Source organism: Lagopus leucura, unplaced genomic scaffold (assembly GCF_019238085.1).
Source record: "Lagopus leucura isolate 7727_CA_CO unplaced genomic scaffold, USGS_WTPT01 Super-Scaffold_100024, whole genome shotgun sequence".
In the NCBI taxonomy this organism is placed as follows: domain Eukaryota; kingdom Metazoa; phylum Chordata; class Aves; order Galliformes; family Phasianidae; genus Lagopus; species Lagopus leucura.
In genome coordinates this window covers 749,649-775,860 of record NW_024962276.1, presented here as the reverse complement: position 1 = coordinate 775,860, position 26,212 = coordinate 749,649, and the positions used below count along the sequence as shown (strand labels likewise).

General features: G+C 56.9%; 4 protein-coding genes across 9 annotated transcripts in view; 2 read left to right on the top strand and 2 right to left on the bottom strand.

Annotated features, from left to right (window-relative positions):
- LOC122184633 (S-adenosyl-L-methionine-dependent tRNA 4-demethylwyosine synthase TYW1-like) overlaps nt 1–883 on the bottom strand; it is a 77,168-nt gene extending 76,285 nt beyond the window's left edge. For both annotated transcript variants that reach the window (XM_042879757.1, XM_042879758.1), the window contains exon 1: nt 831–883. In XM_042879757.1, coding sequence (XP_042735691.1) covers nt 831–840 — 10 coding nt within the window. In that variant the 5' untranslated portion in view covers nt 841–883. The remainder of the gene's footprint in view (nt 1–830) is intronic.
- Nucleotides 884–974: 91 nt separating this feature from the next.
- Nucleotides 975–4,977, top strand: SBDS (SBDS ribosome maturation factor). Its single transcript, XM_042879840.1, has 5 exons — nt 975–1,151; nt 1,696–1,825; nt 2,373–2,573; nt 2,807–2,971; nt 3,548–4,977. The coding sequence occupies exons 1-5, from the start codon at nt 1,024–1,026 to the stop codon at nt 3,674–3,676; spliced, it is 753 nt and encodes a 250-aa protein (XP_042735774.1). The 5' UTR covers nt 975–1,023; the 3' UTR covers nt 3,677–4,977.
- A 1,004-nt stretch (nt 4,978–5,981) lies between these two features.
- On the top strand, nt 5,982–14,152 carry CCDC183 (coiled-coil domain containing 183). 5 transcript variants are annotated; one of them, XM_042879839.1, is made up of 14 exons: nt 5,982–6,585; nt 7,002–7,123; nt 7,263–7,328; nt 7,990–8,157; nt 8,231–8,335; nt 8,454–8,576; nt 8,930–9,058; nt 9,149–9,209; nt 9,298–9,398; nt 9,514–9,674; nt 10,127–10,292; nt 10,631–10,756; nt 10,986–11,082; nt 11,725–11,972. In XM_042879839.1, the coding sequence occupies exons 1-14, from the start codon at nt 6,519–6,521 to the stop codon at nt 11,835–11,837; spliced, it is 1,605 nt and encodes a 534-aa protein (XP_042735773.1). In that variant the 5' UTR covers nt 5,982–6,518; the 3' UTR covers nt 11,838–11,972. The 5 variants fall into 5 exon arrangements, with proteins under 5 accessions (XP_042735773.1, XP_042735770.1, XP_042735771.1 ...); XM_042879836.1 differs by having other exon boundaries at nt 5,982–7,123; nt 10,631–11,082; nt 11,883–14,152; XM_042879837.1 differs by lacking the exons at nt 5,982–6,585; nt 7,002–7,123; nt 7,263–7,328 and having other exon boundaries at nt 7,505–8,157; nt 11,883–12,118.
- Nucleotides 14,153–14,262: 110 nt separating this feature from the next.
- LOC122184565 (septin-4-like) lies at nt 14,263–24,598 on the bottom strand. Its single transcript, XM_042879612.1, has 12 exons — nt 24,542–24,598; nt 20,377–20,670; nt 20,108–20,201; nt 19,949–20,035; nt 19,091–19,214; nt 18,718–18,852; nt 18,509–18,626; nt 18,142–18,243; nt 17,683–17,779; nt 17,397–17,559; nt 15,868–15,967; nt 14,263–15,619 (listed from the first exon to the last, which is right to left on the bottom strand). Exons 1-12 carry the CDS (start codon nt 24,542–24,544, stop codon nt 15,560–15,562), a joined length of 1,377 nt encoding a protein of 458 aa, XP_042735546.1. The 5' UTR covers nt 24,545–24,598; the 3' UTR covers nt 14,263–15,559.
- Between the last annotated feature and the right edge of the window lie 1,614 nt (nt 24,599–26,212).

Below are 26,212 nucleotides of genomic sequence, written 5' to 3'. Positions count from 1 at the left end.
TGGCTATGGTTCTCTCACACTAAATTTCAACCACATGATCTTGCAGCCAGCAGTGCTGTTTGTGCAACCCCTGCAATTACTTATTGCATAGGAATAAAAATCAAGAGCCTGAATAAGGCTCACTTGCAACACCTATTGCATGAGAAACAGATCGTGGCACCCTGCAGCTGTCTGCAGCCCTCCCATGATTCTGTTTTTTTGTTTGTTTGTTTGTTTGTTTATAGGCTCAGAGATTGAGTATTTCACAGCAACTGAAATCTAGATTCAAACTCAAGTGCTTTCCCAGGCAGCACAGGTGAGGCTTAATTCATAGCTATTGAGACTGTTACTAACTGACTTGAACCATAGAATTGTAGGGGTCAAATGAGACCTGTGGAGCTCCCCTAGTTCTAGTGAACCACCGCTTCACCCTCACAACTCTGGATGAGGAACCCAGCCAGGGCATCTCCTGCTCCTAAGCACCGTGCCTCAGCCCCACATTTCCCCACTAAAGTTATATGGCAATAACTGCCCCGCTGTGCAACCCTGCCATTCCCATAACCCAACGCACCCATGAACCCCCTCAGGAGACCCTATGCCTACACCTATGCCCCTATCTACGCCCCCACCTCCCTCCGAGGTCAGTCCCTCCACCCACCCCTAATTACCCCACTGGGGGTTGGACCCTCTGCCCTCCCACTCCCCTCTCAGGGCCCCCTACACACACACTAATCACCTTTCCGCCAGTTACCCCAAGCACACTCCTCTAAAGGAGCCCAGCCCGTAACTCATTACCCCACTACACCCATACAATTAGTTAATTACCCCACCCTCCAGCCCCGCGCACCCACCGCCCGCCATGTGCCACCTCCATTCCCTTCCGGCCCCGCCGCGCTCTCCCGTTTCCCATCGGACGGCTTTTTCCTGTGCGCGGATAGGCGGGGACTGCGGACAGAGCTACCAATGAAAAGATGCACTGACCGGAAGTCCCACCTCCCAAATGCCGTGAGTGACGCGGGGGCGCAGCCCGGCCAAGCCGCCGCCATGTCCATCTTCACCCCCACCAACCAGATCCGCCTCACCAATGTGGCCGTGGTGCGGGCACGGCGCGCCGGAAAGCGCTTCGAGATCGCATGTTACCGTAACAAAGTCATGGGCTGGCGCAGCGGAGCGTGAGTGCCTTGAAAGCCCGGCTGTGGGGGGGGGGAGGAGGCTTCGCGTGGGGCCTGGCTGCGAGAGGGGGAGCCTGCGGTGGGACCGGTGTGGAAGGGAAGGCCTCCGTAGGGCCCTGTTTGGAGGGGGAGGGCCGGCTTTGTGGGGGGAATCCCGGTTTGAAAGGGGAAGCCGCCAGTGAGAGGCATGCGTTGAGAGGAAGGGAAAGCCCCCGGTGAAGACTGGGAGGTTGGAAGTCCGTGGTGGGTTCAAGTTTAAGGGAGGGGGCGGCTCCCGTGGGATCGGCTGTGAGGAAGGGAGGCCTCCGATGCGAGGGGAAAAGGCTCTCAGTTTGCAGAAGGAAGGTGCCTGCGGGACGCAGCTGTGGGTCTGAAGAAGCCCAGGGATTGCCTCAGCCGGCTGCCTCCACCCAGCTGCTCCCCGCAGCCTTGGCAGCAGTGCCCAAGGGCCACTGTCTCAGCCCTTAGCAATAGGATTCATTCCTCCCCACCCCGAGCTCGTTGTCACCCCACAGCCCTTTCTAATGCTGCTTTCCTTCACTAGGGAGAAGGATATTGACGAGGTCCTGCAGACCCACACAGTGTTTGTTAATGTTTCTAAAGGCCAGGTGGCAAAGAAGGAAGATCTGGTCCGGGCATTTGGAACAGATGACCAAACAGAAATCTGTAAAGTGGTAGGTTCTGTGCACTTTGCAGTATGTTTATAAAAGCTTGGAGATACACATGGTGTGCAGACCTGGTGGGTTGGTGTGTTACTGGAAGGCTTTCGTAGAATGAAGTGTTGATGTATGCAGAAGAATGATTTATCTGTTGAAAGATGGAGCTCTTTGGTGTAGTGTTAAATTTATACATCTCTTAGATGAGAGTTCTGATTATTCTGTACTGCTTTCATGCACTGTTCTCTGCAGACACAGATGAGCTGCAAGGATGCTCAGAGGGCTGGGGCATCGCTCCTATGCAGACAGGCTGAGGGAGTTGGGCTTCTTCAGCCTGGAGAGGATGAGGCTTCAGGGAGAGCTCGTAGCAGCCAGATAGTGCTGCTGCTGTGGCTTTTTCCCCTGACATCTTTCCACCACTGTGTGTCATGGTTGATACACTTATTCTTTTTCTGCTCTTGGTGTCTAACCAAAACTTTCCAGCAGTTGTTAAATTTATCACATTAGGCTTTTCACTGAAATGTTTGGCATTTATTAACCTCTTTATTTTTAATTAACTCTACAGATTCTGTCAAAAGGGGAGTTGCAGGTATCAGACAAAGAACGACAAACACAGCTGGAGCAGATGTTTAGGGACATTGCAACTATTGTGGCTGACAAATGTGTGAACCCTGAGACGAAGAGGCCATACACTGTAATCCTTATAGAAAGAGCCATGAAGGATATTCACTACTCTGTCAAACCAAACAAGAGCACGAAGCAGCAGGTTGGTATTCCCTAAAAATCAGCTTGCACTCAGAGGTGTTGCCTTCAAGTGAAGTTTTGCTATGGATCTCGCAGGAGTAAAAAAGCCCTGTGGTTCAAAGCTGTCACAAGGGTTTCTCAACTGGCTGGAAGCTGAATGATGAGTAGGAGCAACTTCTGATGATGATGTAAATGACAAGTTTTGATCTCTGTGGCGTTTAAATGCTCTTTATCCTTTTCTGAATGTCTCTGCAGGCACTGGAAGTGATCAGACAGTTAAAGGAGACCATGCAAATTGAACGTGCTCACATGAGGTTACGATTTATTCTTCCAGTAAAGGAGGGGAAAAAACTGAAAGAGAAGCTCAAGCCACTGATTAAAGTTATTGAGAACGAAGATTTTCATGATCAGTTAGAAATTGTAAGTGATATAGCAGATCTTGGCTTTCATATGTGATTTCACCTGTGCAGCGTAGAATTAATGTGGGGAAGTTGTTCAGATAAACTGCAAGGCTACCAGAGATCTGTGGTAGTTCTCTGTACACAGAGATTGGAAGTCGTTTTGTGGCACAGAGGTGGCTGGTTCAGGTTGAGGAGAAGCACAGTGTAGTTTCCCTTAGCAGTCATGGTCCTGTCACGTTGATGAGTTTCTCTGCATATATGGAATTTTCCTGTTAATTATTTGGTGGTTCTGGCCTGTATTTTGGCAATAGTTAGCTTTTTAAAAGCAGTTTGTGGTACAGCAAATTTGGTATTGGTAAAAACAGTTAAGAATTTAGAAACCCAACTGTCCAAGTGTCCAGAATCCTGACTGTGCTGGAACTGAAAGCTTTTGTGAAGGTGACTTGATACAGATTGCTTATCAACTCTTCAAAGTAACCAAGTCCTTCTTAGTAACTGAACAATAACAGTTTTTAAAGGAAAATTTAAAAAGGCCTTGAGAAATTGATGAGAATCAAATACTATTGCTTGACTGATGGTCTGTGGTGTATTTCAGGTGTGCCTTATTGACCCGGGCTGCTTCAGAGAGATTGACGAGCTGATCCGGTCTGAGACCAAAGGGAAGGGAACGCTGGAAGTGCTCAGTCTGAAAGATGTGGAGGAAGGAGATGAAAAGCTTGAATAACAAAAAAAAGCCCTGAATAACAAAAAAGCCCTTCTGGAGCACTGCAAACAACTGGCATTAGCCGCTCCTTTCTGTTGAGCCTTCTTGTTTTGTTTCTCCAACCCCTCGCTGCCAAATACCTTCTGACACACACGAACCCTTTGGGTTTTTCCATGCAGTGGTTTGGTGTTTTTTATTTTTTAAATCATTTTCCACTTGGTTTACAGGTGATTTGCCTGTAGGAACCTTTGGTGTCAGAGTTGCACTAATGAGAATTAAGACTCGATAGGGAGTTTAGCTTTGGTGAATGTTAAGGGTTGCTGATGGAGGTGTTTGACTGATAGGGTGCCAAACACGTTTGCTTTGAGCTGTCAGTGCTGAGTGGAAGGCTGCACAGGGGGGTTTGGATGTAGGGAGAGGGAAAGAGAGACTCATTTTCACTTTCAGGCAAGTGCAAAGCGTGGGTCGTGTCTGCTGATCTCTTGGCAGCATGAAAACTGATGTAGACACCCATAATTGGCTGCTTAATAATTACAGTAATTTAAAGGACCGTTCTTGTGTATTTCCTATCACTGGGTATAACAGTACTTGCTAACTTAGAAAAAACGTTCTCCAAATAATTTATTCATAAAATATATTTAGCTACATTGGTGAGGAAAAAAAGAAATAATAATTATCGTCTATTTATGTATTACAGATACAGAAAGAAAGGACTATTTTTGTTGTAGCATAGGAGCTGCCCCTGGCTGCAGTGCTGCGTTTGGAGGCTGAAGGCATAGGCTGCATTTCTGAGCTGTTGTCATTCAAGGGATGAAATGAAGCGGATCTCTCCCAGGCAGTGGCCTCTGGCTGTTGTGCCAGACAGGCTTTTGTTGGGCCCTCCTTCCCTCGTGGTAGCTGTCCTTTATCCTGTGGCTTTCTATGCTTCTTTCTAGCACAGCATTTCCAGCGGCTCCCAGGCCCAGCGCTCTGTGTGGCTTTGTGAAGGCTTCTTTCAGCTGTGCCAAACGAGTGCTTTCAAGTTTAAATTGGGAATCTCAAACAAGAGGGGGAAAAGAGGACAGAAGCTGGAAAGATACTAAAAATACAATAAAAAATACCTGGTACACAGCCCTGTGTGTCTGAAGGCTGAGCCTGCAGGAGTTTCAGGGGAGCCTTTGGTATTCATGAGCCTGTTTTCATGCTGATAATACACAGGAGTTGGGATTTGCGAGCTGGCCGACCACTGGATCTCTGCTTCAAATGAATCTGTGCTCTGTTCATTCCTTGCTGGTAATTTACCTTTTCTATGACAATTAAACGGAGCTCTGGTTTGTACTCTTCACGTGACCTTTTCCTTTGTACCACTGACAGATGCTGTGAGTTGATGTGGGGAGGAGTTGAAGTCAACCAGAGAAAGATTCGAAATGTCAGATGAGAAGGAGCCTAGATCCTCAGTGAGGGGCTTCATTTTTGAAATTGCAGCCTGTGAACGTGAGCTTGTGCAAGGTTGGATTTGATTTCCTCAGCAGTTTTGGGATGACTTGCCAATGTGGAGCCTGCGTTTTGCTGAAGGGTAGTGAGATGGAGATTCTTGAACCATTTGATCAGTTTTAAAATGCTTTCTGTTGCCCCCAGGACAACTTGCTGTCCTGCTTAAACGCTGCCTAGGAGAGTTTAGAGGTGTAATTGATGTACTTGTGAGGTGGACAGTTTAAACGTGGAGATCTGGACCTGTGTGGATAAGCAGGCAACTTTCCCCATGTGTGCAAGCCCTTAACTGCCTGTCTTCTTGTGCATTCTTTATGAAAAGGGTGGAAATGCTGCTATGTAACCTGTCCCTGGCACTTGGAATTAAGATGTAATCCATAAATCTGCAAAAGAGATGCTGAGCAAGAACCTCATTTAGCGTCGTGTTGGTTGATTTGATTTCACAGTTGTGTAATTTCTTTGGGTTTTATGCTCTTAGAGTGCAAGAGGATGGCTGCAGGTTAAGGTCCTCGAGTTACAGAAACGTAATCTAAGCTGATTTATGAGCTTGGTGCTAGGAAGTCAGTTTCCAGATAGTCTTTTTCTACACATCAAATGCTGAGGATTTTCTCTGGTAGAGGGAGCTTGATTTTATTTATAAACATGCTCGCATTTCTTGTCATGTTTGTATTTCAGCAAGAATGGATGGTAGGCATCAAAATAAATACCAGTATTGGCAGCTGTTCTTTCCATTTTTGACTTTTGCCCATTTCAAGAAGGAGCGTAACGGTTCCAGGGCTAATTAACAGAGATTTCCAAAGATACTTACACAGATCATAACAGTCATCTCTGTTGTGCAGGCAGCTTTGAGGTGAGACAAAAAATTGTCACACAGACTCTGAATTTCTCACGAGGGAGAAATGGGAGCTGAATCAAGGGGGGAGGGGGGACAAGAAGAATGCAGTGAACAATTAGCAGGCAATAACTCATCTTTCCTGATCTGATGGTCCCAAGCCATCCTCTGTACAGTGCTGAGATGCCCCTGCAGTAAAGCAGCCCTTCCTTCTGGGTGTGCCCTGGTTCCTGGTGGGGCTGGGCAGGTTGGAACTGCCGTAGTCATGGTGACTGGGTGGTGAGCGTGGTCTCAGTCTGCGTCCTTGCTTGTCAGAGCTCAGTAATTGCTTAGAGGTTGCTCTGAGCCCTGCAGAAGCGGAGAGGAAGGGGCTGTGAGTGCTGTGCTGGAGCTGTCGGGGCAGTGAGCAAGCAGGGGGTGCCAGAAGGCCGGCGCAGGGCGTGCAGCGCCTGGAGGAGCCGTGGTGCTGGTTCTGTTTGAGGTCACAGACTGCTTCCAACAGACGGGGGCTGCAGCAACTGTCGCACACACTCTGAATCCGCAGGCAGGACTGCTGGCACCATGCAGGGCCGCAGGGCAGACATGAACCAGCAGATCCAGGAGCTGCGCAACATCATTGCCTTGCAAGGTGCTGCTCTTACATTGCATTGCAGGGACGGCCTGTGCAGAGCTGAATCCGTGGGGGCTCTGGGGTGCAGGAATGCGTGCACTGGTTGAGGGGTAGTGACCGTGGTGGCTTTGGACATTGGTCTCCAGTGTGGCGCTCAAACAAAATGGGTGACAGTCCCACAGGAGACAGAATCTGCAGCGGCTTCCTGTTCCCGTGGGCGCAGTGACTGGAGAAAGGGGGCATCAGGCTGCCACTGGGGCTCAGTGCAGCCTAGGCACTAGGGAAGCAGCATTTGGCCCAGTGTCCCATGTCTCTGCCTGGCCACTGTCCTTTCCCCATTTCCCAAGCCTCTGGGGCAGAGGAGGGGACTCGTGTTCAACGTGGGGCAGCAGCAGTGGGTGGTGTGGCACTAACAGCTCCTTAACATCCTGCAGAGCAAGGAAAAAAGTTTTCCAGGCAGTTGTCTGAGGAAAAGCGTAGGCAGAACAAAGATCTGCTTTCCCGGCTGCACGGGACGTTGCGGGAGGACATCCATGCACTGGACATTGCCCAGAAGGTACCTGCCATTCCTAACAGATGCCCCCCTGCTCCTCTGCTGGGTCCCTCCAGGAGCAAACGCCAGCTGTGTAGAGCAGCAGCAGGCAGTGACGGTGCCCTGACAGACACTGATCTCTCTGTCCCTCTCCTGCCTGCAGCATGACCAGCGCATCATGTCTGAGTTTTGCAGAGCGCAGAAGTACTTGTGTGGCAAAACTGTGCAGGTAACAGGAAGGGTCTGCCTGGCAGCAGCTGGGAACAGGTGCTCACAGGAGTCCTTGAGCCAGCATCCCCCCCCCAGGGCTGGTGCTGTGAGACCTAGGGTTTGCACGGGTCGCATCCCATGAGAAATGCTTGTTTTGTTGTGGGAGCCATCAGTATAGATATCTTCCAGCTCTTTGAGCAGCTCCCCAGCAGAGCTATGGCTGTCCTGCCTGCATTGTCTGCTGGGCTCCTGCAGGGCTGCACCCTGGGGAGCAGCATGCTCTCTGCCCGTCCCAAGCTCACAGCCTGGCTAGATGCCCATGGACTATGCCAGAGGAGCCAGGGCATCCCAGAGGATCTGCTTTGCCCAGGGGTCTCTTGCAAGGGCAGAGCAGTGCCATCACATGCTGCCAGCATCTATATCTGGGGCGCGATCGATTTATTTTAATTGATGCTCGCTCGGTCCTGGATCTGCATTCTGCATCCTGCAAAGTCCTGGCTCTAGAAAGCCATCAGCACCCACTTCTGCCTTGCTCTGCTGCTTGGGGCAAAGCTCTCCCACACTCAGCCCAGCCTGGGACTCACCATGTCCCAGTGTCCCCAAGTCCCCAAGCCTCTGACTTCTGCCCTGGAATGAGGTTCAGGCACGTCCAGCCCACGAGCTCCTGCATGCCCATCCAGGGGGCCCGAGAGAAGCTCCGGAGCAGCATCTTCGACCGGGTGAATGCCTGCAACATGCTGCTGCACGAGGTGAAGCGGAGGAGCCAGGCTCGGGATGCCCTGCGGTGGCAGCTGCAGCAGCTGGTGGATGTCAGGATCGATGACAAGAGGCACCAGGAGCAAGTGCAGGTACACAGATCCTTCCCAATCCCAGCGCTGCCCAGGCTCAGCACGCCGGGTCACCCCATGTCCCACCCCGTAGATGATTCGCCAGCTGGAGAACAGCATTGAGAAGATGCACATGAAAATCCACGCTGGGCAGAAGGTGACCACGCTGTACCTGGCACTGCGGGATGTCCTGAAGAGGGTGAGCTGCCCCTCACTGTCCCCACTGTGTGATAGGGCTGCTCCTCTGCTGAGGACGCCTCACAGAGGTTTGTTTGACCCACGTCTCATGGGTGACATGCAGTGGCTCTGTGCTGCAGGAGCTGGACTATCTGCTTCTGCATCTGGAGCTGCTGTACACCATGGCTGGGGCGTACCACAGGGAGGTGCAGGACAGGGAGCTGATGGCTTCAGGTGCTCTCAGAGCCAGTGACATTACCAAGGTGAGAACAGCCCCACGTCACCTTGGGCCCTTCTCCAATGTCCCAAATCCCCACAGTGGCTTAGCACAAATGGCCCCATTTGTCCAGGCTAGTACATCTTCCTGGAGTAAATTGCAGAAATTTATTTCAGCAAAAAGCTGGGATTGCCCATGGCATGCAGATGCCTTCATAACTCCTCTGTATCTGGCTGTCAGCTGCCCTGGGCTGGGCCCTACGTGCCCTCTGTCCTTCCTGCTTTCCTACACAGCCCCTTTACACAGCAGTCTGCTTTGGCCATCCCAGAAGTCCAGCTGGCCCACAAAGGTCCTTCCAGCTTTGACTTTTCCTTTCTCTCCGGCTCTGCTGTGCTCCAGAAGGACCTGGCCATGCTGGAAACCCGATTCTTGGCAGAGGAGGAGCACAGACACCGCATCCTGTCTGCCCAGAAGGTGCAAACCGACTGGCTGTGGCTCAAGGAGGCAAGCAAAAAGCACTCAAGAGCGGTGAGTGGGTGGCAGCTGGGGCAGGGCAGCAGCTCGGACCACCCTCCCTGGGTGCAAGCAGCACAGTGGTGACAATGGATGTTCTTTCAGCAAGCCAGGTATGACCTGGCTGTGGACTTCCCCTCCCTGCTGATGCAGGACTCAGCGCTGGGTGAGTACTTGGCAGTGCACAGGGTTAGGGCTCGGGTTTGAGGAGGAGGAGGAGGGTTCCATCCCCTGGTGCCCTTCCTCCCACCCAGGCTCCCAGGTACAAGCCACTAGGTCACAGATTGAGCACGAGTCCTTTGTGACGGCGGAGGTGGAGAAGGCCAAGGCTGCGGTGCAGTGCTCCCGTGTCTGGGTAAGGGAACAACCCACCCTGGGCAAAACCCTTCTGCCAGCAGCTGAGCCCTCTGCTCGTGGTCTCATCTGAGGTTCTGTCCTCGTGGCTGAGCCCCTGCACCGTCCCTTGGCAGGACATCACCAGCAGGCTGCTGGCACAGCAGAAGTCCACAGCAGAGCTGGAGCAGCACATCAGAGCCTGCAAGGAGAAGCGGTGGGCACTGAAGGACACGCTGCAGGAACTGGAGCTGAAGCACGCCAAGCTGAAGTTCCACCAGCCCCCAAGTGCTATCAGGTGCTGCCATGGCCTCGGGACACAGCCAGATGCAGATGCTCTGGGCAGTATTGACACGTTCTCCTATCACCTGGGCACGGGGACGTCCATGTCCCAATAGGTCCTCCTGCACCAGGAGCTTTGTTCAGTAGGGTGCTCCTCCCAGCAGAGCACCCAAAGCTGGGACAGCAGGGACGCAAGGCGAGGAGGGATGGATGAGGTCCTGCAGAGCCTTGGTGGCAGCAGGTCCTGAAGCCGTGAAGTGGAGATACCCCTCAAACCCAGCCTGCCCAGTCCCAGCACACTGCTGGGCACATGCAGGACTCTTCTTCCCATTCTGCTCTGCGAGGTGGCATCACTGGGCCTTGAGCCCGCTCTGCTCCATAGTGTTGGGTCCACGTGGGCAGCCTGTACAGCACGTTGGGGTATGTCTGCACATGGACACCCAGAGGGACGTGTGTGGGTCTGGGCAGCTGCAGGAAGCTGGAGGCAGAGCTACGGGAGCGCCTGCAGCAGGAGGAGGCCCGGCTGGAGCAGGCACGAGCCCAGTATGTGAGGAACCAGGAGCTGCTGCTGCAGTTTGAGAACGGCATCGACAACCTCATCATCCGTCTGCATGGCATCAACGTGCCTGAGCAGGTATGGGGTGTGCAGGGGAGCTGGGGACACAGTGCCACCAGCTCCTCCTGCCTGTCCCCACCGTGTGTCCTCTCCCCAGTGCAAGACCCATGGCAAGAATCATTTCTTACTACCACAGGATGGGTTGGAGGGGATCTCGAAGGCCATTCCAACCCTCCTGCCGTGGATTGAGTGTCCTCCACCAGCTCAGGCTGCCCAGGGTCCATCCAGCCTGGCCTTGCACACCTCCAGGGATGAGCGTTCAATGCTGCAGTGCATCACTGTGGCACTTGGTGCAGCCACCATCACCAAAAGCAACTCGCTGTTCCCATCGTGGTTGTCTTTCTCTCTACCTGCAGGATCTCACCGTCGAGTTCAAAGGGGTGGATGAGAAGCTGCAGCACTGCAGGCAGAAGCTGCAGCACCTGGCCCAGCGAGTGAGCTCCCTGCCTGCCCACAGCTACAGCCCTGATGAGGACAATGAGGTGCTTGGATGCTCTGTCCTTGCTCTGGTCTTTGGGGGTCTCCACTTGTGGCTCTGTGGCACAACCCAAGATGTCCTCCCTGCTGGAAGAATGGAGGTGACCCTGGGGAAAGGGCAGGATAGTGCTGGACACTGTGGAGTGTCCTCTTCCCAAGGGACATCAAGGTGGGACACTCCTCATGTCCTAACACCCGCCTTCCCTTCAGCAATTAATTCTAAGTCTTTCACAGACTTTTGTGAAGGTCAGGAATTTAATGGAGAAAACGACTGCGAGAGAGCCATGGAACCTGAAGATTCCCTTGGAGGATATAGGCTCAGGGGTGCAAGGTAAGTGAGCACAGCAGGGACATGTGCCCAGTGGCTGTGGGACATCTGGGTGTCCTGTGCTGCCTTCCTCTGTCCCATCAGACCCCAACCCATGAACTGTGTCTGTCTGCAAGGCTTTGAGGGTAGGTTTTGGGACTGGAGAAGAGTAAAGGCAGCTGGTGAGCGGGTGGGTGAGTGCTGAACCCTATTAGGAAGCAAGCAGAGCAGCTCTGGGGCAGGGGGTGGGGTTGCTGTGTGTCTTCATCAGCCAAATAAGGGATTTCAGCATCACCTGAGTGGGAAAACAAACCAGTGCTTGGCTCTATAAAGCCTCACCTCCTGTGGGACACTTGGAGGAGTTGAGTTTTCAGCTGCTTACCACCTTTTTATGATCAAAGCAGGACCTGTGACCAGCACCCCATGGCTCCAGCCCTCTATGGGAAGCCCCAGCAGTGTCAGGGATGAACCACTGCGGTGCCAGGAGATTAGGGTTAGGGTTAGGATTAGGGTCAGGGGATGCTGAGAAGGGAAAACCCAGAGGGCAGCACCTGTGCTGGAGATGCTACCAACCCTCTGAGATTGGTGGCTCTCCCTGGGGATGCAGGCATGGCAGAGGAAGCCTCACAACCCCCTAAGCCCACTCCTCCCTGCTTTCTCCCTCAGCTCCCTCTGATTTTGTTGATGAAGACCACGACCCGGTTCCCACCCGGGAGGACATCAAGAAGCAGGGGCTGAGCCTGATAGAAAGCAGGATGAGAAGCAGCAAGAGGAAGTAGTGATTGCTGCCCCGGAGCTTCTGATGCCTTTCCTTTTCCCAGCAGGTTTAATAGAGCAGAGCTTTCTCATTCCCTCCAAGTCTGTGGTAAAGCTGGAAAGGAAGAGCTGGGAGGTGGTCCTGGCACACTGCTCTCACCCACCTGGGGACAGACTGCGGTGGGAGCAGCTTTCTCAGCCAGAGCAAAGCCATGGGTAGGCTGGCTGGTTTTCTTCCCCCTGGATTTTGGGATGCCAACACCTTTTCTGGGCTCATGGCTTGCCGAAAAGGCTCTGCAGAAAGCCAAGGACACTGACCGGTGCAAGGGCACCCAACCTTCTGCTGTCCAAGGCCTCTGAGGCTGCTATGGGGAGATGTATGGCTGGGGAAGGAGGGGAACTCAGGATGGGTGCCCCAATGTCCCTGCGGAGGAGAGCAGGGGCAGGGCTAAAAATCAGATGAAGGCCCCAGTGCAGAGCTGTCTAACCTCTTCATGGACCTCTCGTGCCTGCTTCCTCCTCTGCTGCTTGTGCACACATCACTCAACTCCCACTGCCTGCCCTACACTCAGAGCAAAGTCTGGGCAGCAGCTCAGAGGTGACATCTTCCCCACTGGGCAGCACAGTATGGGTCACAGGCACCTGGTTCCGCCAGGAGGCATTTTGTTCTCTGCAAGCAAAGGCACACATCAAATAGTGCTGCAAATAGATGGTGCTGTTTCTCCAAATACAGCCAACAGCAGAGGCCTGTAGTCCCTGCTGGAGACCCAGCAGCGTTTACCCCATCCCTGCTCTCAGCGGGACGTCATCACTGTCACCTCCACTCACTCCCTGGACTTCATGCTGATGTCATTTGTCACCTCATCATGGCAGGGAAGGAACAGCTGCGTTTGCCAAGGGTGCTGAGGGACTGCTTGTCACGCCGGATGCTCTCCATGGGTTTTGTGAGGCTATTGGTGAGGAGAATGTATGGCAAAAAACACAGCGTAGTTTGGAAACTGGAGTCAAGTCACTCATCTGGGCTGAGGGTTTCCATCAGCTGTGAGAGGAGCCAGAGAAAAGTGTTTGAGCAGAGGAATCCCAAAACACTTCTCCAATTGATGGTTTGTGGCCCATTGGCCAACATCAGAGTAATTCCTCAGTGCTCCATCCACCTTTTCAAGAAGGAGAAGAGCATTCACACACAGCGACGCTGTGGTTTTGGGTCTACTGAAACCCATTAGAGGAGGAAGATCCAAAGTCTCATCACGAGTGCCACAGCATCCCAAATCCTTTACATGTCTGAAAAGCCATCCTGCAACCAGCGCCTGGGGTTTTAATGCTCTTGTGCCACAGCGATGGTGCAAGGAGTGGGAAGGAAACAGAGGCAGCGGCTTGATCAAAAATCTGGATGCCCCATGGCACAGAGATGAAGGGGCAGGAGGACCTCACAGGGTTGGTCCAGGGAAGGGTGCAGAGCATTCATTTGGCTTCTGGGAAGGGAGAGCTGGTGCTGGCTGGAGCTTCAGCAGCCATAGGGGTAGCACAGCACGGGGAAGGAGCAGAGATTTCCTCTCCCTCCCCAAAAACATTTCCTCCCACCGCGAGCGTTGCCAAAGGGTTGAAGGGAGCCACGGTGCCAGCGCTGGCAAGGGACCTAAAATAGGACATCATAAACTCACATCAGAGACTTGCTGCACTAAAATATCTCTGCCCTGGAAACGCTTGTGGGAAGGCTGGCTTTGGGTGGGTGTGGGTTTTTTTTAAGGATGTGATCAAAATCACATGAAACGAAGCAGAGCTAAGGGAAGGAAGACAGGCTGGAGCTGGTATTGGAGCTTGAGCACTGGGGTTTTCCTGCTGAGGATGCAAGCACAGAGATGGGTGAGGGGCACCAAGCCAAGTCAGCTGCTCTGAGGTCACAGCAAGCAGCCTGGCCAGCTGTCCTGGGCAGGGAACAGTGGGCATGGCCACCAGTGTGCTCCAGAAGGCAAACTAATGCAGCCAGGGAAACTCAGGCACTTCTCCATTCCCATGTTGGCATTATGATGATTGATATTGATGAAGGCGACTTAAGGCTCTCTGCGTAACAGAGGTACAACCTCGTTTTGCAGCAGGGTGACAATGGGGTCAGGGTGCCCAAAGCAGCTCCTGCCCCTTCAAGGACCCTGCCCAAAGTGACCCGAAGAGCAGGACAAGAGGGGAGGTTAACAACTTTCTGATGGCAAAAGCATGTAAGAAAAGAGAATCGGCCATCTGGCCGATCCAGGACATGCTTTAACCACCCATGTGGATCCAGGGAATGTATGGAAGGGATGAAGGGGAGCAGGGGGTAAAGAGGTTCCCTGAGTGCCTACAAGGTGAGGGAGGAGGTGGAGGAGGGAGGAGGGGGTGGGGTCTGAGGGCCATCCATTACCATCCTCCTGTGCCCGCCCGTGGAAGTGACGCATGGGCGCAGACAAGGCAGGTCAGCTGTATTTATTGAGAATGTTCGTGGAGGGATTAAAAATATTTCCACTAGCTCTATACGAATTTATAAACCTATATTCTTTGTATACTTTAATAAACGCATCTATGGCCATCATGCAAAGGTAGGTTCTTCAGTAAGAAAATAGCAAGATAAAAAAGGAAAGTGCTCATCCAGCCTGCAGGTCCCCGCTCATGGGCGAGCTGACACAGGGACCCCTCAGGCTGTGGCTGACACAGGGACACTGCTGGCACTGTCCCTACCGCCACCCAGCCTGAGCCATCCAAACTACGACATGGGGACTGTGGGGCTGAGGTTCAAGCCCACCCAGGGGATACCAAAAAGGGTGGCCCAGGCAGGGAGGGGACACGTCCCCATGCCCCCAGCTCTGCCTCCAGCCCTCAGGGCCACCGTGCTGCCTCACTGTCCCCTTTCTTCTTTCCCCATTGCCTGAGGGAAGCGGGGAGTTGGGGTGCTCTGCCAGGAAGCAGCGTGGATGGGGACATCTGGGGGGACACAGTGTCACGATGGACAAGCAAGCAGCCGAAATGCCATCAGGGGACAAAGCTCTTGCCGAGCAGGGGGACAGTGATTATTGCTTTGTAGGGCCAACAAGGTGGGGTCAGGTCTCTGCTCACTGTGATTTGGGGTTGGAGGGATGGTGTTTGGGGGAGATGGTGTTTCCTCAGGGTTCCTTGTGCACCAGCCTGAGCCATCCAATGCTCCCATGGGACAATGCTCCGTTGGGACAGGGAATGTGACAAGGACACAGGGCTGGACGCCGTTGGTCTTCAGAACCTCCTCTGTTGGCAGGGGAGACCCTGGCCAAGGGTGACCTGTGGCCTCCAGGAGCCACTGAACTTCTGTCATTCAGATTTCCCTTCCACCCCTATCTTGAGTGGTACAGACCCCAATTTGTGAGACTGGGAGCAGTCCTCTCCTTCCCTCTTCCTTCACAGCGTGAGCAGGCAGGGACAAGACCATGGGCAATAGAGCAGTTGTGGCCTCTTGAAGATACCTGGGGTAGGAGGGACACAGAGGGAGCCAAAGCCGTGGGGACAACACTGCGCCCAGCCCAGGGGACGCAGGAGGGACTGGGACAATGTCTGGGGGAACCTGGGAGGTGCACCCCATCCCCTCGCCATCCCCAAGTCCATAAGGCGACACTGCAGCAGCTTAAGGTGAGAGGTGTTGTTGGTACCGAGTCTCAGAGCTTGGCTGGGATGGAGCATGATGTAAACATTTCTGATCCGCGTGGGGCACGGCTGGAGGAGGAGGAGGAGGGGCTGGGGGAGGGGGTTAGTGGGAGTCCTTCATCTGCTTCTGGATCTTCTGCAGCATCTCCTGCATCCGCCGCAGCTGGAAAGGAACAAAGAGGTGACAACAGGGAGGGTGGCATCGCCATGTGCTGCCCATGGCCACGTCACCTCCCCTGATCAAGCCTGCCAAGTCTGGACCACCAGGAATTGTGTTCTGGGGCAAAACCTACAATTTTCTTCAAATTCTTCCCCACCCTGAGTGGGGCATTGCAGAAAGGGTGTCCCATGCTGGGGCTGGGGGCAGCACATGGGGACAGCGGGGGGGAGGAATGGAAGCTCAGTGCTCACCTCTTCATCCTTCTCTCGGATGAGCTTCTCCGTCTCTGAATCCGGCACCGGGGGGATGACAGGGATGGGGAAATCCGTGCCGCTCTCCCGTGTCAGCTTGCTGCAGAGCAGAGAGAGGAGGTGAGGATGCTCCCACCCCCCCAGGCTCGAGCTCTCCCAGCTCACCAAACACCTCCAAGCCCCACGCAACGTCTGAGGACAGCACTGTCAACCTGGTGTCCCACAGCTGCTGGCAGTGCAGCTTTCCCAGAGCATCGCTGAGGACAGGCATTGCAGCACAGCGCATCCCCCCAACCCCCCCAGGCCACCCTTTTGGGCAGGACTGAAGTGAGCTGAGTCGATGGGTTCTGCCATGACAAGGGCATGGGGAGGGTCCCCATTGGATGACACATGGTGGGGACATCACTGTCACTCACAGTGGTCACGCGTGTCACCATGCGCCAGCGACAAGCGGAGCGGTGATGGGTTCAGTGAAGCTGACACAGGGGACGGCTGCCCCAAGGCACTGGGGTAGGTGTGGGTGTGCGCAGGCAAGGGCTGGCTTCTGACTGCGTCCTGAGTTGCTTTGGGAAACCACCACCCATTATCACTGCTCTCACCATTGGGGGTCACTTTGGGAAGGTCACTGGGTATGGAACCAGGCAAGGGCCGAGCAATGCCACCAGCCCAGGGAACCTGCCCCAGGGACTCTTCTTAAAGGAGTCAGTGGCTGCGCCCTGAGCTGGCTTCACCCCAGGATGAGGCGCTTTGCTCTGTGTGCCTTAAGATGAGACTAAGTTGTGCTGTTCCTGGCGCACCCATCCCCATGGGACACTTTCCTGCTGGAGGTGGGTGCTTGGTGACAGTGGCACAGGGTGTCCCTTGCCCAAATGAGTTGGGTGTCCCCAGTACGAGGGCACAGCATCCTCCCATCGGTGCTGCACCAAGGGCAACCAGCTGCCAATCTGGGCAATGGGTGGGTGGCTGCAGGGTCGGCCCAGGAGCACCCCCCCCAGTGCTTTTCTGCACAGCCCTTGCCAGGCACAGAAGGACCAAGACAGCATTGGGTACCAGCAAGCACTTTATAGAGGGGCAGGGGGGTGCAGCGGTGGTGGCAGGGGGGACGGGCCCGTCCCCAGCTCAGTCTGCGGAGCAGTTGGAGCAGCACAGCCGCAGCGCCGAGGGCTGCTTCCTTCTCCCAGTGCACATGGAGAGACAAGCTTAGGGCACCCATGGCCATCACCAGTGACTGCCCAAAGCTAAGGACGAGGTCCCCCGCAGAGTCCCCACACCCTGCCAGCCCATTGGGCACCCAGATTTTGGGGTGCTGAAGGGCATGCAAGCGCCATCAATCTGGCAATGACGGCAGAGCCCTGGCACCTGCTGCCTGCTCTGCTCCTCTCCCAAAGCCCATAAACACAGGGTTCCCATCACCCCTCCAGCCACCAAGGCGAGGCCACCCACCGTGACAGGGCGTCCCATGGACAAACCAAGGAGAGGAGGGGCTGCCCCAGCCTTCCCACAGCCCAGCCCTGCTCCCAGGCCCGTACTTGCGGTTCCTCTCCTTCACCACCATGCGGGTCATGCTCTGGATGCACTGCGTGCGGTAGTTCTCGTAGTGCGTCTCACGCGTCACATCCTTCAGGTCCTGCATGTGGGTCCTCACCAGCATGGTGCGCAGCTTCACAAAGTCACAGTGAGACGGATTCTCCACTGAGGGGGTGGGGGGAAAAGCAGGGGTCAGGGGACCCCAAATGCACCCACATGGGGACCAGATCGTGGAGAAGGAGCACGAGGTGCCCCCATCTCCACAGGGATGCGTCCTGGTAACGTTACCTTCCACGATGCCCCAGGGGTAGAGCCGCCCACGGACACGCCGTCCCTTGGCTTCCACCACCGTGTTGCTGCCAATGACAGCAAAGGGGATGCTCTCCTGCAAGGGAATGGTCATAGAATTAGAGCAGGTCTTGGCACTGCTGCTGTGGCCCACAACCTTCCACCTGCATTTCTCTGCCCATATCCAGCACTGATACCCTGGAGCACTGTCTATGGGGTGGCAGCATCACAGCATGGTTTTCCCCTATCCCCATCCCCATCCCTATCCCCATCTCCGTTTCCATCCCCATCCTATCCCTTCCCCCCAAGTTGCAGGTGGCAATGACAAGATCTCCATGGGATGTCCAGCATCCATGAATGTGACATGGCTTCCTTGGCCCCAGGTCCACTCCAGGACAAGATGCCCCCACTCTGTGGGGCTCTGACCCCTTTCCACAGTGCTGGAGGAACCCAACCCACCTTCAATGCTTGGTCCTGCAGCTTGAACTCCTCATCCTCATCCGAGTCGCACTCAGGGAACTGATAGATGCGGATCCCATAGTGGTCAATCTCCTCCCGGATCTGGAAGAACACAGCCAGTGCATGGCAGGGCTCTGCTCCATAGGAAGGGACAGGGCCACACACCCCATGTCCCTCATGCACCCAGCACGCTTGCTCCCAAGTTGGGTGACACAGACATCCCACCACTCGCAGAGAGACACGTCCTTGGGGACTGTCCCTGCTGGGAACACAGAGAATGCTCCACACAAAGCCCAGGCAGGAGATTGGAAGAGCCACCAGACGAGAGGAGCAGGAGGTGAGGGGACAGTCCGGGGCAGGACCTCACCTTATTCTTCATCCGTTCCACCTCAGCAGGTGTCAAGGTGTCAGCCTTGGCCAGCACAGGCACGATGTTCACGCGCTGGTGCAGCGCCCGCATGAACTCCACATCCAGGGGCCGGAGGCTGCGGGAAGCCCCGTGAGCCCTGAGCCCTTCTCCGTCCCTCCCATTTCTGCTGCTAGCCCCAGGTGGGCAGGGGATGGGGATACCCCTACCCGTGGCCAAAGGGCGAGATGAAATAGATGCAGCAGTGCACACGGTTGTCCTGGATGTTCTTGCGATTGAGGCCACTTTCATCGCGGAAGTACTGCTCGAACTGCTGGTCAATGTAGTCAGCCACCGGCTTCCAGCTGTGGGGACAGAGGGCTGGGAGGGAGGTGACCACCCCACGGCCCTTCCCCAGCCCCAAACTCACCATCTCCAGGCTCAACGCCTCCTCCTAGGGTCAGTATCATGTCCCAAGGACAGCATAAGCCATAGTATCACCGAGCCACCGGGGGCTGCCCGCACACATCCCCATCCCCAGATCCCCATCTTTGGGGACGTTCCATTCCCCTCCCCATGCTGAGGATGTGCCCTGGGTCGCACCACTCAGTGTTGTTGACAGCATCACCGAAGCCCGGTGTGTCCACAATGGTCAGGCGCAGCTTGACGCCCTTCTCCTCAATATCCACCACATGCTTGGTGATCTCCACCGTCTGCGTGATGCGCTCTGCAGGGACAGGAGACATGGGGATGGCACTGGCATTCCATGCAAGGGGTGGGGATGAGCAGGATGTGCTCACAGCCACAATGGCACTGCACTCAGCACAATCCCTGTGATGGGACGGCAGTGACACAAGGAGATATCACAGCCCCTGAGTCTCTCCCAGCCCTTGGGGATGTGCAACACCACCAGGCTACCGGTGTCCCCATGGTGACCTGGTCACCATGGGCACCAAACCCAGGCACATCATGGGTGCTTTGTGTCCCTGGCTTTTAAACACAACACCAATGGGAGGCCCTCACACTCTGTCCTCGCATTCCATGTCCCCAAGGATGCTACCATTGTGTGTAGCCATGCATGCATTCACCGAGGCTGCAAATAGCTCCTAGCAACCAACAGAAATCCAATAACTCTGCTGGATCCCGGGGATGGGGACCGTATTTCAATTCACCAGGCCACGTGGCACTGCGCCCCGGACCTGACTGTCCCCAGTGTCCTATGAGCCCCAACAAGCCGGGCTTTGTTCTGCCACTGCTCTGAGACAAACCCATGCCAGAGGACCCTACTGCCTTGGCAGAGCCCCACGCCTGCTTCCTCCTTTGGGGAAAGCCCAAAAGTGACAAACATGGGTGTAGGGGACCGGAGGAGCCCAGCTGGGGTGGAGAGGAACTGCCAGCTCCAAGGGTCATAGCTGGAGATGGTTCTCCAGACCCATCCGTGCCCCCTCCCTGCTGCCCTACCTTCAGCGTTGAGAAGCTTGCGGTCCCTGTACATGTCTGTCAGGAAGAGGCTGTTGACGAGGGTGGATTTGCCCAGCCCAGATTCCCCTGCAGTGACAGGGAGCGGTGAGGGGACACTCAGGTCACTGTCCCCACTCCAGCCACCATGCTGTCTCCTACCTGCCACCATCAATGTGAAGTCAAAGCCCTTCTTCACTGACTTGCGATGGACCTGGTTGGGAAGCGTGGCGAAGCCCACGTACTCCTTGTCATCCTACAGGTAGAGGGGACATGGGACAGCGTGCTCACCATGGGGCTGTGCCCCCCTGGGCAACCCCAAGGGGGTCCCATGGGGTCACGGTACCGTAGGACCCCGTGGGTTGGGTGCACACCTCACGGTGACTCCTCCATCCCCTCTACCACCCCTGCTCCCCAGGGGCCCACCGCACCTCAGAGGAATCGTAGGGGTCCAGCTGCCCCCAGGGGCTGCGCGGCCGTGAGGGGCTGGGCGGTAGGGGGGCCATGATGAGCTGCTGGGTGTCCAAGGGTCGGGGGCGAGAGAAGGACCGCACATCATGCTCATCGGCAGGCTCCTCACCGGGGGCCCTCCCACAGAGGGGGTGGCCAGAGTCCCGCCGACTCTCAGGGGGCTCCACTTTGCGGGGGCTGTCGGCAGGAGGGCAGTCCCTGAGGAATTGGGTGAGCTCAGCCTCTTCCGAGTCCTCCTTCAGGAAGCGCTTGATCTGTGGGGGAGAAGGGACGAGGAGAGAGGGGACGGCTGTGGCGGCAGTGCCGTGCTGTGGTGGCACCACGGTGGCACCGCGCTGTGACGGCTCTGTGTCGTGGGAGCCCCAGATCAACACAACATCAGAACCCCAAACCTCCGCTGTCAGCCTCATGCACCCCCAAGGCAGGGACACCTTGGGGACAAAAGAAAGGGACAAGAGTGCCAGCCCAGGGACAGGTGTGGGGACAGAGTGGGGACAGCGCGGTGCCATGCAGCAGGGTGGTGAGGGCGCTTACAGCTTGCTGCATGGGGAGGTCGGCCGGATCCTGGCATTCCTGGGGACACGGGTGGGGGCTGTCCCCCCTGGCCCTGGGAGGGCCCTGGACAGCCCCACGTTCCTTGGGGTCTTCTGGCAGAACCCCCATGTGTGGCTGTGAGGGAAAGGTGCACTGGGGAGGGAGGAAGACAGCGACGAGAAAGATGAGAGGTGACAGCCCTGGAGCTGAGGAGAACCTTAGAGGTGGCAGGAGTTTGTGCGTGGTTCCCCGTGGTCATCACCATAAGATCCCTGGCCCTACAAGGTGACCCCAAACAGGGGACATGGAGGGCCTTGGGCAGCTCCCACTCTGCAGGACAGCATCTTGGGGTCTCAAGGTGACAGTCCACCATGGAACACACTTCCCCCCTCCCCTGTCCTATGTCCCTGCCGGAGGCGAAGCAAAGCACGCTGAGTTATTGGGCTGGAAACGAGGTCACACTGCTGCTGGGCCACAGCATGCTCAGCTGCCCCGCACTGCCCAGCACCCCCACTGCCACCAGGATGGTGACAGCGGTGTCGCCTCAAAGGGCTGAATGGCCCCTGCAGTACCCCTCCTCTCCCCCCCCCATCTTCAGCGTGTCAGCAGCACTCAGTGTGTCCTCACCCTGATCAGTTTGCTCAGGGCATGCTGCCCATCTGAGGACCACACGGGGACAGGTGACAATGTCCTCTGTCCCCAGCCACTCCCAAAAACACTACCCCACTCTCCCAGCAGCCCTTGGGGGTCCTCTGCCCAGCACAGAGCCCTGTAATGCTATTAGGGGCTGCACCACATCCTCGGGGACCCTGCAGCAAGCGTGTCCCCAAGCAAGGCTGTCTTGGAGACAGAGCTGCAGCACATTCCCCAGCTCCCTCCAGCCAGGTGAGGGCTCCCACTGTGCCCCCCACCCACATCTGCCCCCTCTACCCCCCATACCTCCTGCAGAGGCTGCAGCTCGGGGCAGGTGGCCATGGCCCAGCCGCTGTCACTCGTGGCAGGGAGATGCTGTGAGTGGCACAGGCTGCGCCCAGGCTCAGGGAGGGACAGGAGGGACATTAGCATAACTCCACCCTGCGTGAGCACCCAGCACCCTCAGCACCCAGACACAGCTCTGCAGGGGTGCAGGAGCAGCACAAGGGGCACAGGGGGGCATCGGGATATGGGGAGAAGAGTGAGCCCAGCTGTGAGGCAAGAGAGCAGCTCTGGGGGTGGCAGGGGTCATAAAGCATCACCAGACAAGGCAGTGGGTGGGTGGGAAGAAAACTGGGCTGCCTGACTGCCGTACGTCCCTCAGGCTGAGTAGAACATCTATCCTAAAACAACATCTCCATCCCAAATACCCCCATCCACAGCAAAACACCTCTCTGCTGCCCAGCTCATCCTCAGGGGTTAACCCAAGTGCTCACAGGGCCCCTGCAGGGCAGAAGCCCAAGCTGTCAGGGCTGGGGTCTGCTCCCATCAGCCCGATGCTGATTTGCCTTGATGCATGTCGAGATGCATTGGGCATGGGACTGGGCACGCTTCACTTGCCTGGCTTAGCTGGGAAAGTGCTAAAAAGCCCCAAAGCACCAGGGGGGCTAAAGGGGGAGAGCTGAACCACGGGGATGTAGGTGCAGAGGGGTCCAGTAGGGGGTGATGCTCCACCCCCCAGCACCCCATAACGCAGAGGTGCCACACGGGTTGTCACACTGAGTCCCAGCAGCAGCATCACCACAAGGCCATGACTATCCCACCTGTGAGTGGGGATTTACAGTGCAGCTCCATGCCCCGTAAGCGGATTACACACCCTGCTGCACACGCCGGCGAGGAGGCATTTGCTGCCCTGTCCCCACCTGCCACCCCGCATCGCACCTTCCCTCAGGTGACAGCTCGAGGGCTGCGAGGGGGGAGGCTGCAGAGCCACTGGGGCGGCAAAACCTGCGCTGGGAGAGCCACCCTGAGCATTCCCATGCTTGGCTGCTCCCCTCAGCCTTCCCAGGCTGCTCTGGGGAAGCTCTGCAGCCAGGATGTGGGCACCCCCAGACCCGCACTGCACTCTACCACTGCATCTCACCTAAAGGTGGCATCCATCCGTGTCACAGCCCTGCACACACCGCTCCCCACATCACAACACCACCAGCACCTTTGCCCCCCTGCAGCCTGCCAGTCCTCTCACCCAACACCTACAACCACTGTGCTCCCTGCAAACTGCAAGAAGCTTCTCCAAAACCCATCCTCATGGCTCCCCACCCCCCCTTAAGAACAAGGGGCTCAACTGTCCCTGTGTTCCTTTCCCAAGGCAGCCAGCAGCGATACGTTGCTGAGCTGTGCCGGGAGCTCCCAGCTGCCACCAATACCCTAAAATCAGAATTTCTCACTTCCAACTCCCACCTCCCACCCCATCGGTGGTGGCTCTGTTGGGAAAGACATCCTCGGGCTGCATCTGTCGCTCTTGGGCAGCCCGGAGAGGCGGTGATGGGGCTGAGAGCCTTACCAGGGCTGAGAATCGCTTTGGACATGGGAAACACAGGTGAGGAGCAGGGCGGAGGGTCGGGCAGTGGGATGGTGCCCGGCTCCGGGCATGGTGATGGCATCGGGCAGAGGACCGCGCAAAAAGCTCCTTCCCTTGGTTCAGCCCTTCCCTCGAGGCACCTTTCCAGAGCCGCAGGAATGAGCGGGCCGGGAGCTCAGGGCAGCACGGCGGTGCCGCAGCCTGGAGGTGATACCGGGGCCGCCCGGGCTAGAAGCAGCGCAGCGCTCCGGTACGGATCGCTAATCGCACCGCAGCCCGGAGCGGGGGGGAGGCGAGCAGGAGCACTGAGCGCGCCCAGAACGCGGAGCGGCCCCGACGTGGCTGGGAGCGGATGGCTCAGCAGTGGGGACGGGGCGTCCCTCGGCTCCGTCCGTCCCCCAGGCCCATCCGGCACTGTCTGGGGAGGGCTCTCCGCGGGACCGCCGCGCTCCTCCGGCCGCCCTTCCCTCCCCTCTCCCTGCGTCCCGCGCCGCAGGAATGTGCCACTCGGTTCCCAGGGTGGCCGCAGCGCTGTCCCCACCCTTCCCGGTGCCACGGGGACAGCACTCTCATCGCGGGCACGGGTTCCCTACGGGGACCGCGGGGACCCCTCTGCCGGCAGCGGGGCGGAGGAGCTGTGCCACCGGTGCGGGACGCGGGGCTCCGGAGGAGGGACGTGGATGGACCGCTCGGGGCCGCGTCTTCGGGGGTGACCGAGGGGTGACAGAGGCGTGACAGAGCGCTGAGAGAGGGGTAGCTGTGCTGGGGCAGCCGCTGCCGTCCCCGACCCGGGTGTTCCGCAGATAACGGGGCGCAGGTGGAAGTGTTAGGGGGGTCCCGCCTCGATGAAGCACGAGAAGCGTGCAGCGCGCTCCCCCCTCCTGACGTCTCCCGTGCTCCTCCCGTGGCTGTCAGGTCCGGCCGGGTTGCCCCTTTCCCCCCCGCCCCTCTGCGGCACCGGATGGCCCGGCCCGGCCCGCTCCGCCCCGCGGCACCGTCACCTTCACGGAGGGCACCGGGATGCGGCAGAGCCGGGATGCGACGATCCCGAATCCCGTGTCCCGTGTGTCATTTCCTCCCCCCGCCGTTCTCCTTACCATGGCTGCGGCCCGCGCGGGGCGGGCGCCGACCGGGAACGGCGGCTGAGAGCGGCACGGCCGGGCCCCGCCGCCGGGATTAGCGGAACGGCAGCCGGCGGGGCGGGCCGGGGGCGGGCCGGGGCGGCACCGACGGCGGCATCACTGCTGGCACCGGCACCGGGCATCCGCGATAACGCCTGTACCGGCACCAGCATCGGTGTCGGCACTGCGTACTGGCACAGGGCGCCGGTACCAAGAACTGTGCATCATTCAGTGCACCAGTGCCACGGACCGAGTGCTGGCACCAGGCACAGGGCAGTGGTGTGGGGTAGCAGTGCTGGGAATAGGGCTCCAGCACTGGGAACTGAGTGTGGGGCACCGTCACCAAGGCCTCGGGACAGTGCACCAGTACCGGGTATGGGCAGCAGTAACTGATACCAGGCACAGGGCACCAGTGTGGGTACCCACTGAAGGGTGATGGCACCAGTACTGGGTACAGAGCACCAGCACCGGCACCAGAACCTGGTAGTGGTGGGAGGGGGCAGCTCCAGCACTGCGAATTGGGCGACAATACTGAGTGCTGCTCAGCAGATACTCGGTACTAGCATTAACACCACTCCTGGAAGACAGCAGGGAACATGCACAGCTCACACCAATGGCAGGCTACTGGGCACTGGTACTGGGAGCGTGAGCGACCCCCATCCCCATCCATGTGGGGCAGGGAGGATAGGTGAGGATGGATGCTTCAATCCTAATCCCTGCAGTCAGCACTCCCTTCTGGGACGCAGCTTTACTGGGGATTACTCGCCGTAATGCTGAGCCCTGCTGCCCGCTGCCCTTCAAGGAGCAGTTCCCCTGGGGACAGTGGAGCTGGGCACTGCTGTGATGAGCTGCCGGTGCTCAGCTGCATGGTGGGTGATGTGCTCAGCCTCCAGCAATGGGAATTTGGCCTCGCCGGAGGAGAATGGTGCCTGGCTGTGTCAGAAGGATATGGCCACAGAGCCGCAGCCCGGGCTTTAAATAGAGCATTAAAAGCTGAAGGGATCAGCTGCAGAGCAGGGGGGGGATGCAGTAGGGCAAGGCCAGGCAACGTCGTGGCAGCTGGAGCCAAAGGGGGTCACGCTTTGCCCATGCATGAGTGGGGAAGTGTGTTGGGTGCCCCCAGCGTGGCCACATCGAGGTGGGAGCGGAGCCTGTGGGGTTTGTGTGCCTTTACTCCATGCGAGCAGGGCAGTGCCAGGCACAGCAGCCATGTCCCCAATCTTGGAGATGCCATACTGACCCAGTTCTTCTTGTCCAGGGGTGACACAAGAGGAGGAGCAGTGACACGGAGGGTGGGTGGTTTTCCCCAGGGCCCCCAGCACCCCCAGCACCCTGTCCTGCCCGGCCCAGCCGGCAGCAGCTGGAAGGGAAGCAGCGAGCTGGAGGGGCAGCTCTGTAATTACCATGGGAGGCAGAGTTATTTTGGGACGAGGCTGCGCGCTGCCAAAGCTGCTCTTCCTCCAAACCCAAACAAGATGGAAAGAGCCCATCCCAGGACACGGGGTGATTAACCCCTTCCCTGCCTTCTGCCCCCACGCTGCAGCGTGTCCCCAGGCATGTGCCAGGGATGGGGGAACCCAGGGGTGAGTTCTGTGCCACCCCCTGAGACCTCCCACAGTTCATCCCCTGTCACCTGCCCCGAAATCC

Bases quoted from the DNA above. Each gene is read 5' to 3' on its own strand.
- SBDS (XM_042879840.1), top strand. From the start codon at position 1,024: ATGTCCATCTTCACCCCCACCAACCAGATCCGCCTCACCAATGTGGCC. The intron at 1,826-2,372 runs GTAGGTTCTGTG...TTAACTCTACAG, and splicing joins AAACAGAAATCTGTAAAGTG to ATTCTGTCAAAAGGGGAGTT. The intron at 2,972-3,547 runs GTAAGTGATATA...GGTGTATTTCAG, and splicing joins TTCATGATCAGTTAGAAATT to GTGTGCCTTATTGACCCGGG.
- CCDC183 (XM_042879834.1), top strand. From the start codon at position 7,636: ATGCCAGAGGAGCCAGGGCATCCCAGAGGATCTGCTTTGCCCAGGGGT. The intron at 8,336-8,453 runs GTGAGCTGCCCC...TCTGTGCTGCAG, and splicing joins TGCGGGATGTCCTGAAGAGG to GAGCTGGACTATCTGCTTCT. The intron at 9,399-9,513 runs GTAAGGGAACAA...GTCCCTTGGCAG, and splicing joins TGCAGTGCTCCCGTGTCTGG to GACATCACCAGCAGGCTGCT.
- LOC122184565 (XM_042879612.1), bottom strand. The intron at 18,244-18,508 runs GTGAGGTCCTGC...GTGTTCTTCCAG, and splicing joins TGGAACGGATGAAGAATAAG to ATCCGGGAGGAGATTGACCA. The intron at 17,560-17,682 runs GTAACGTTACCA...CCACCCCCTCAG, and splicing joins CCCCTGGGGCATCGTGGAAG to TGGAGAATCCGTCTCACTGT.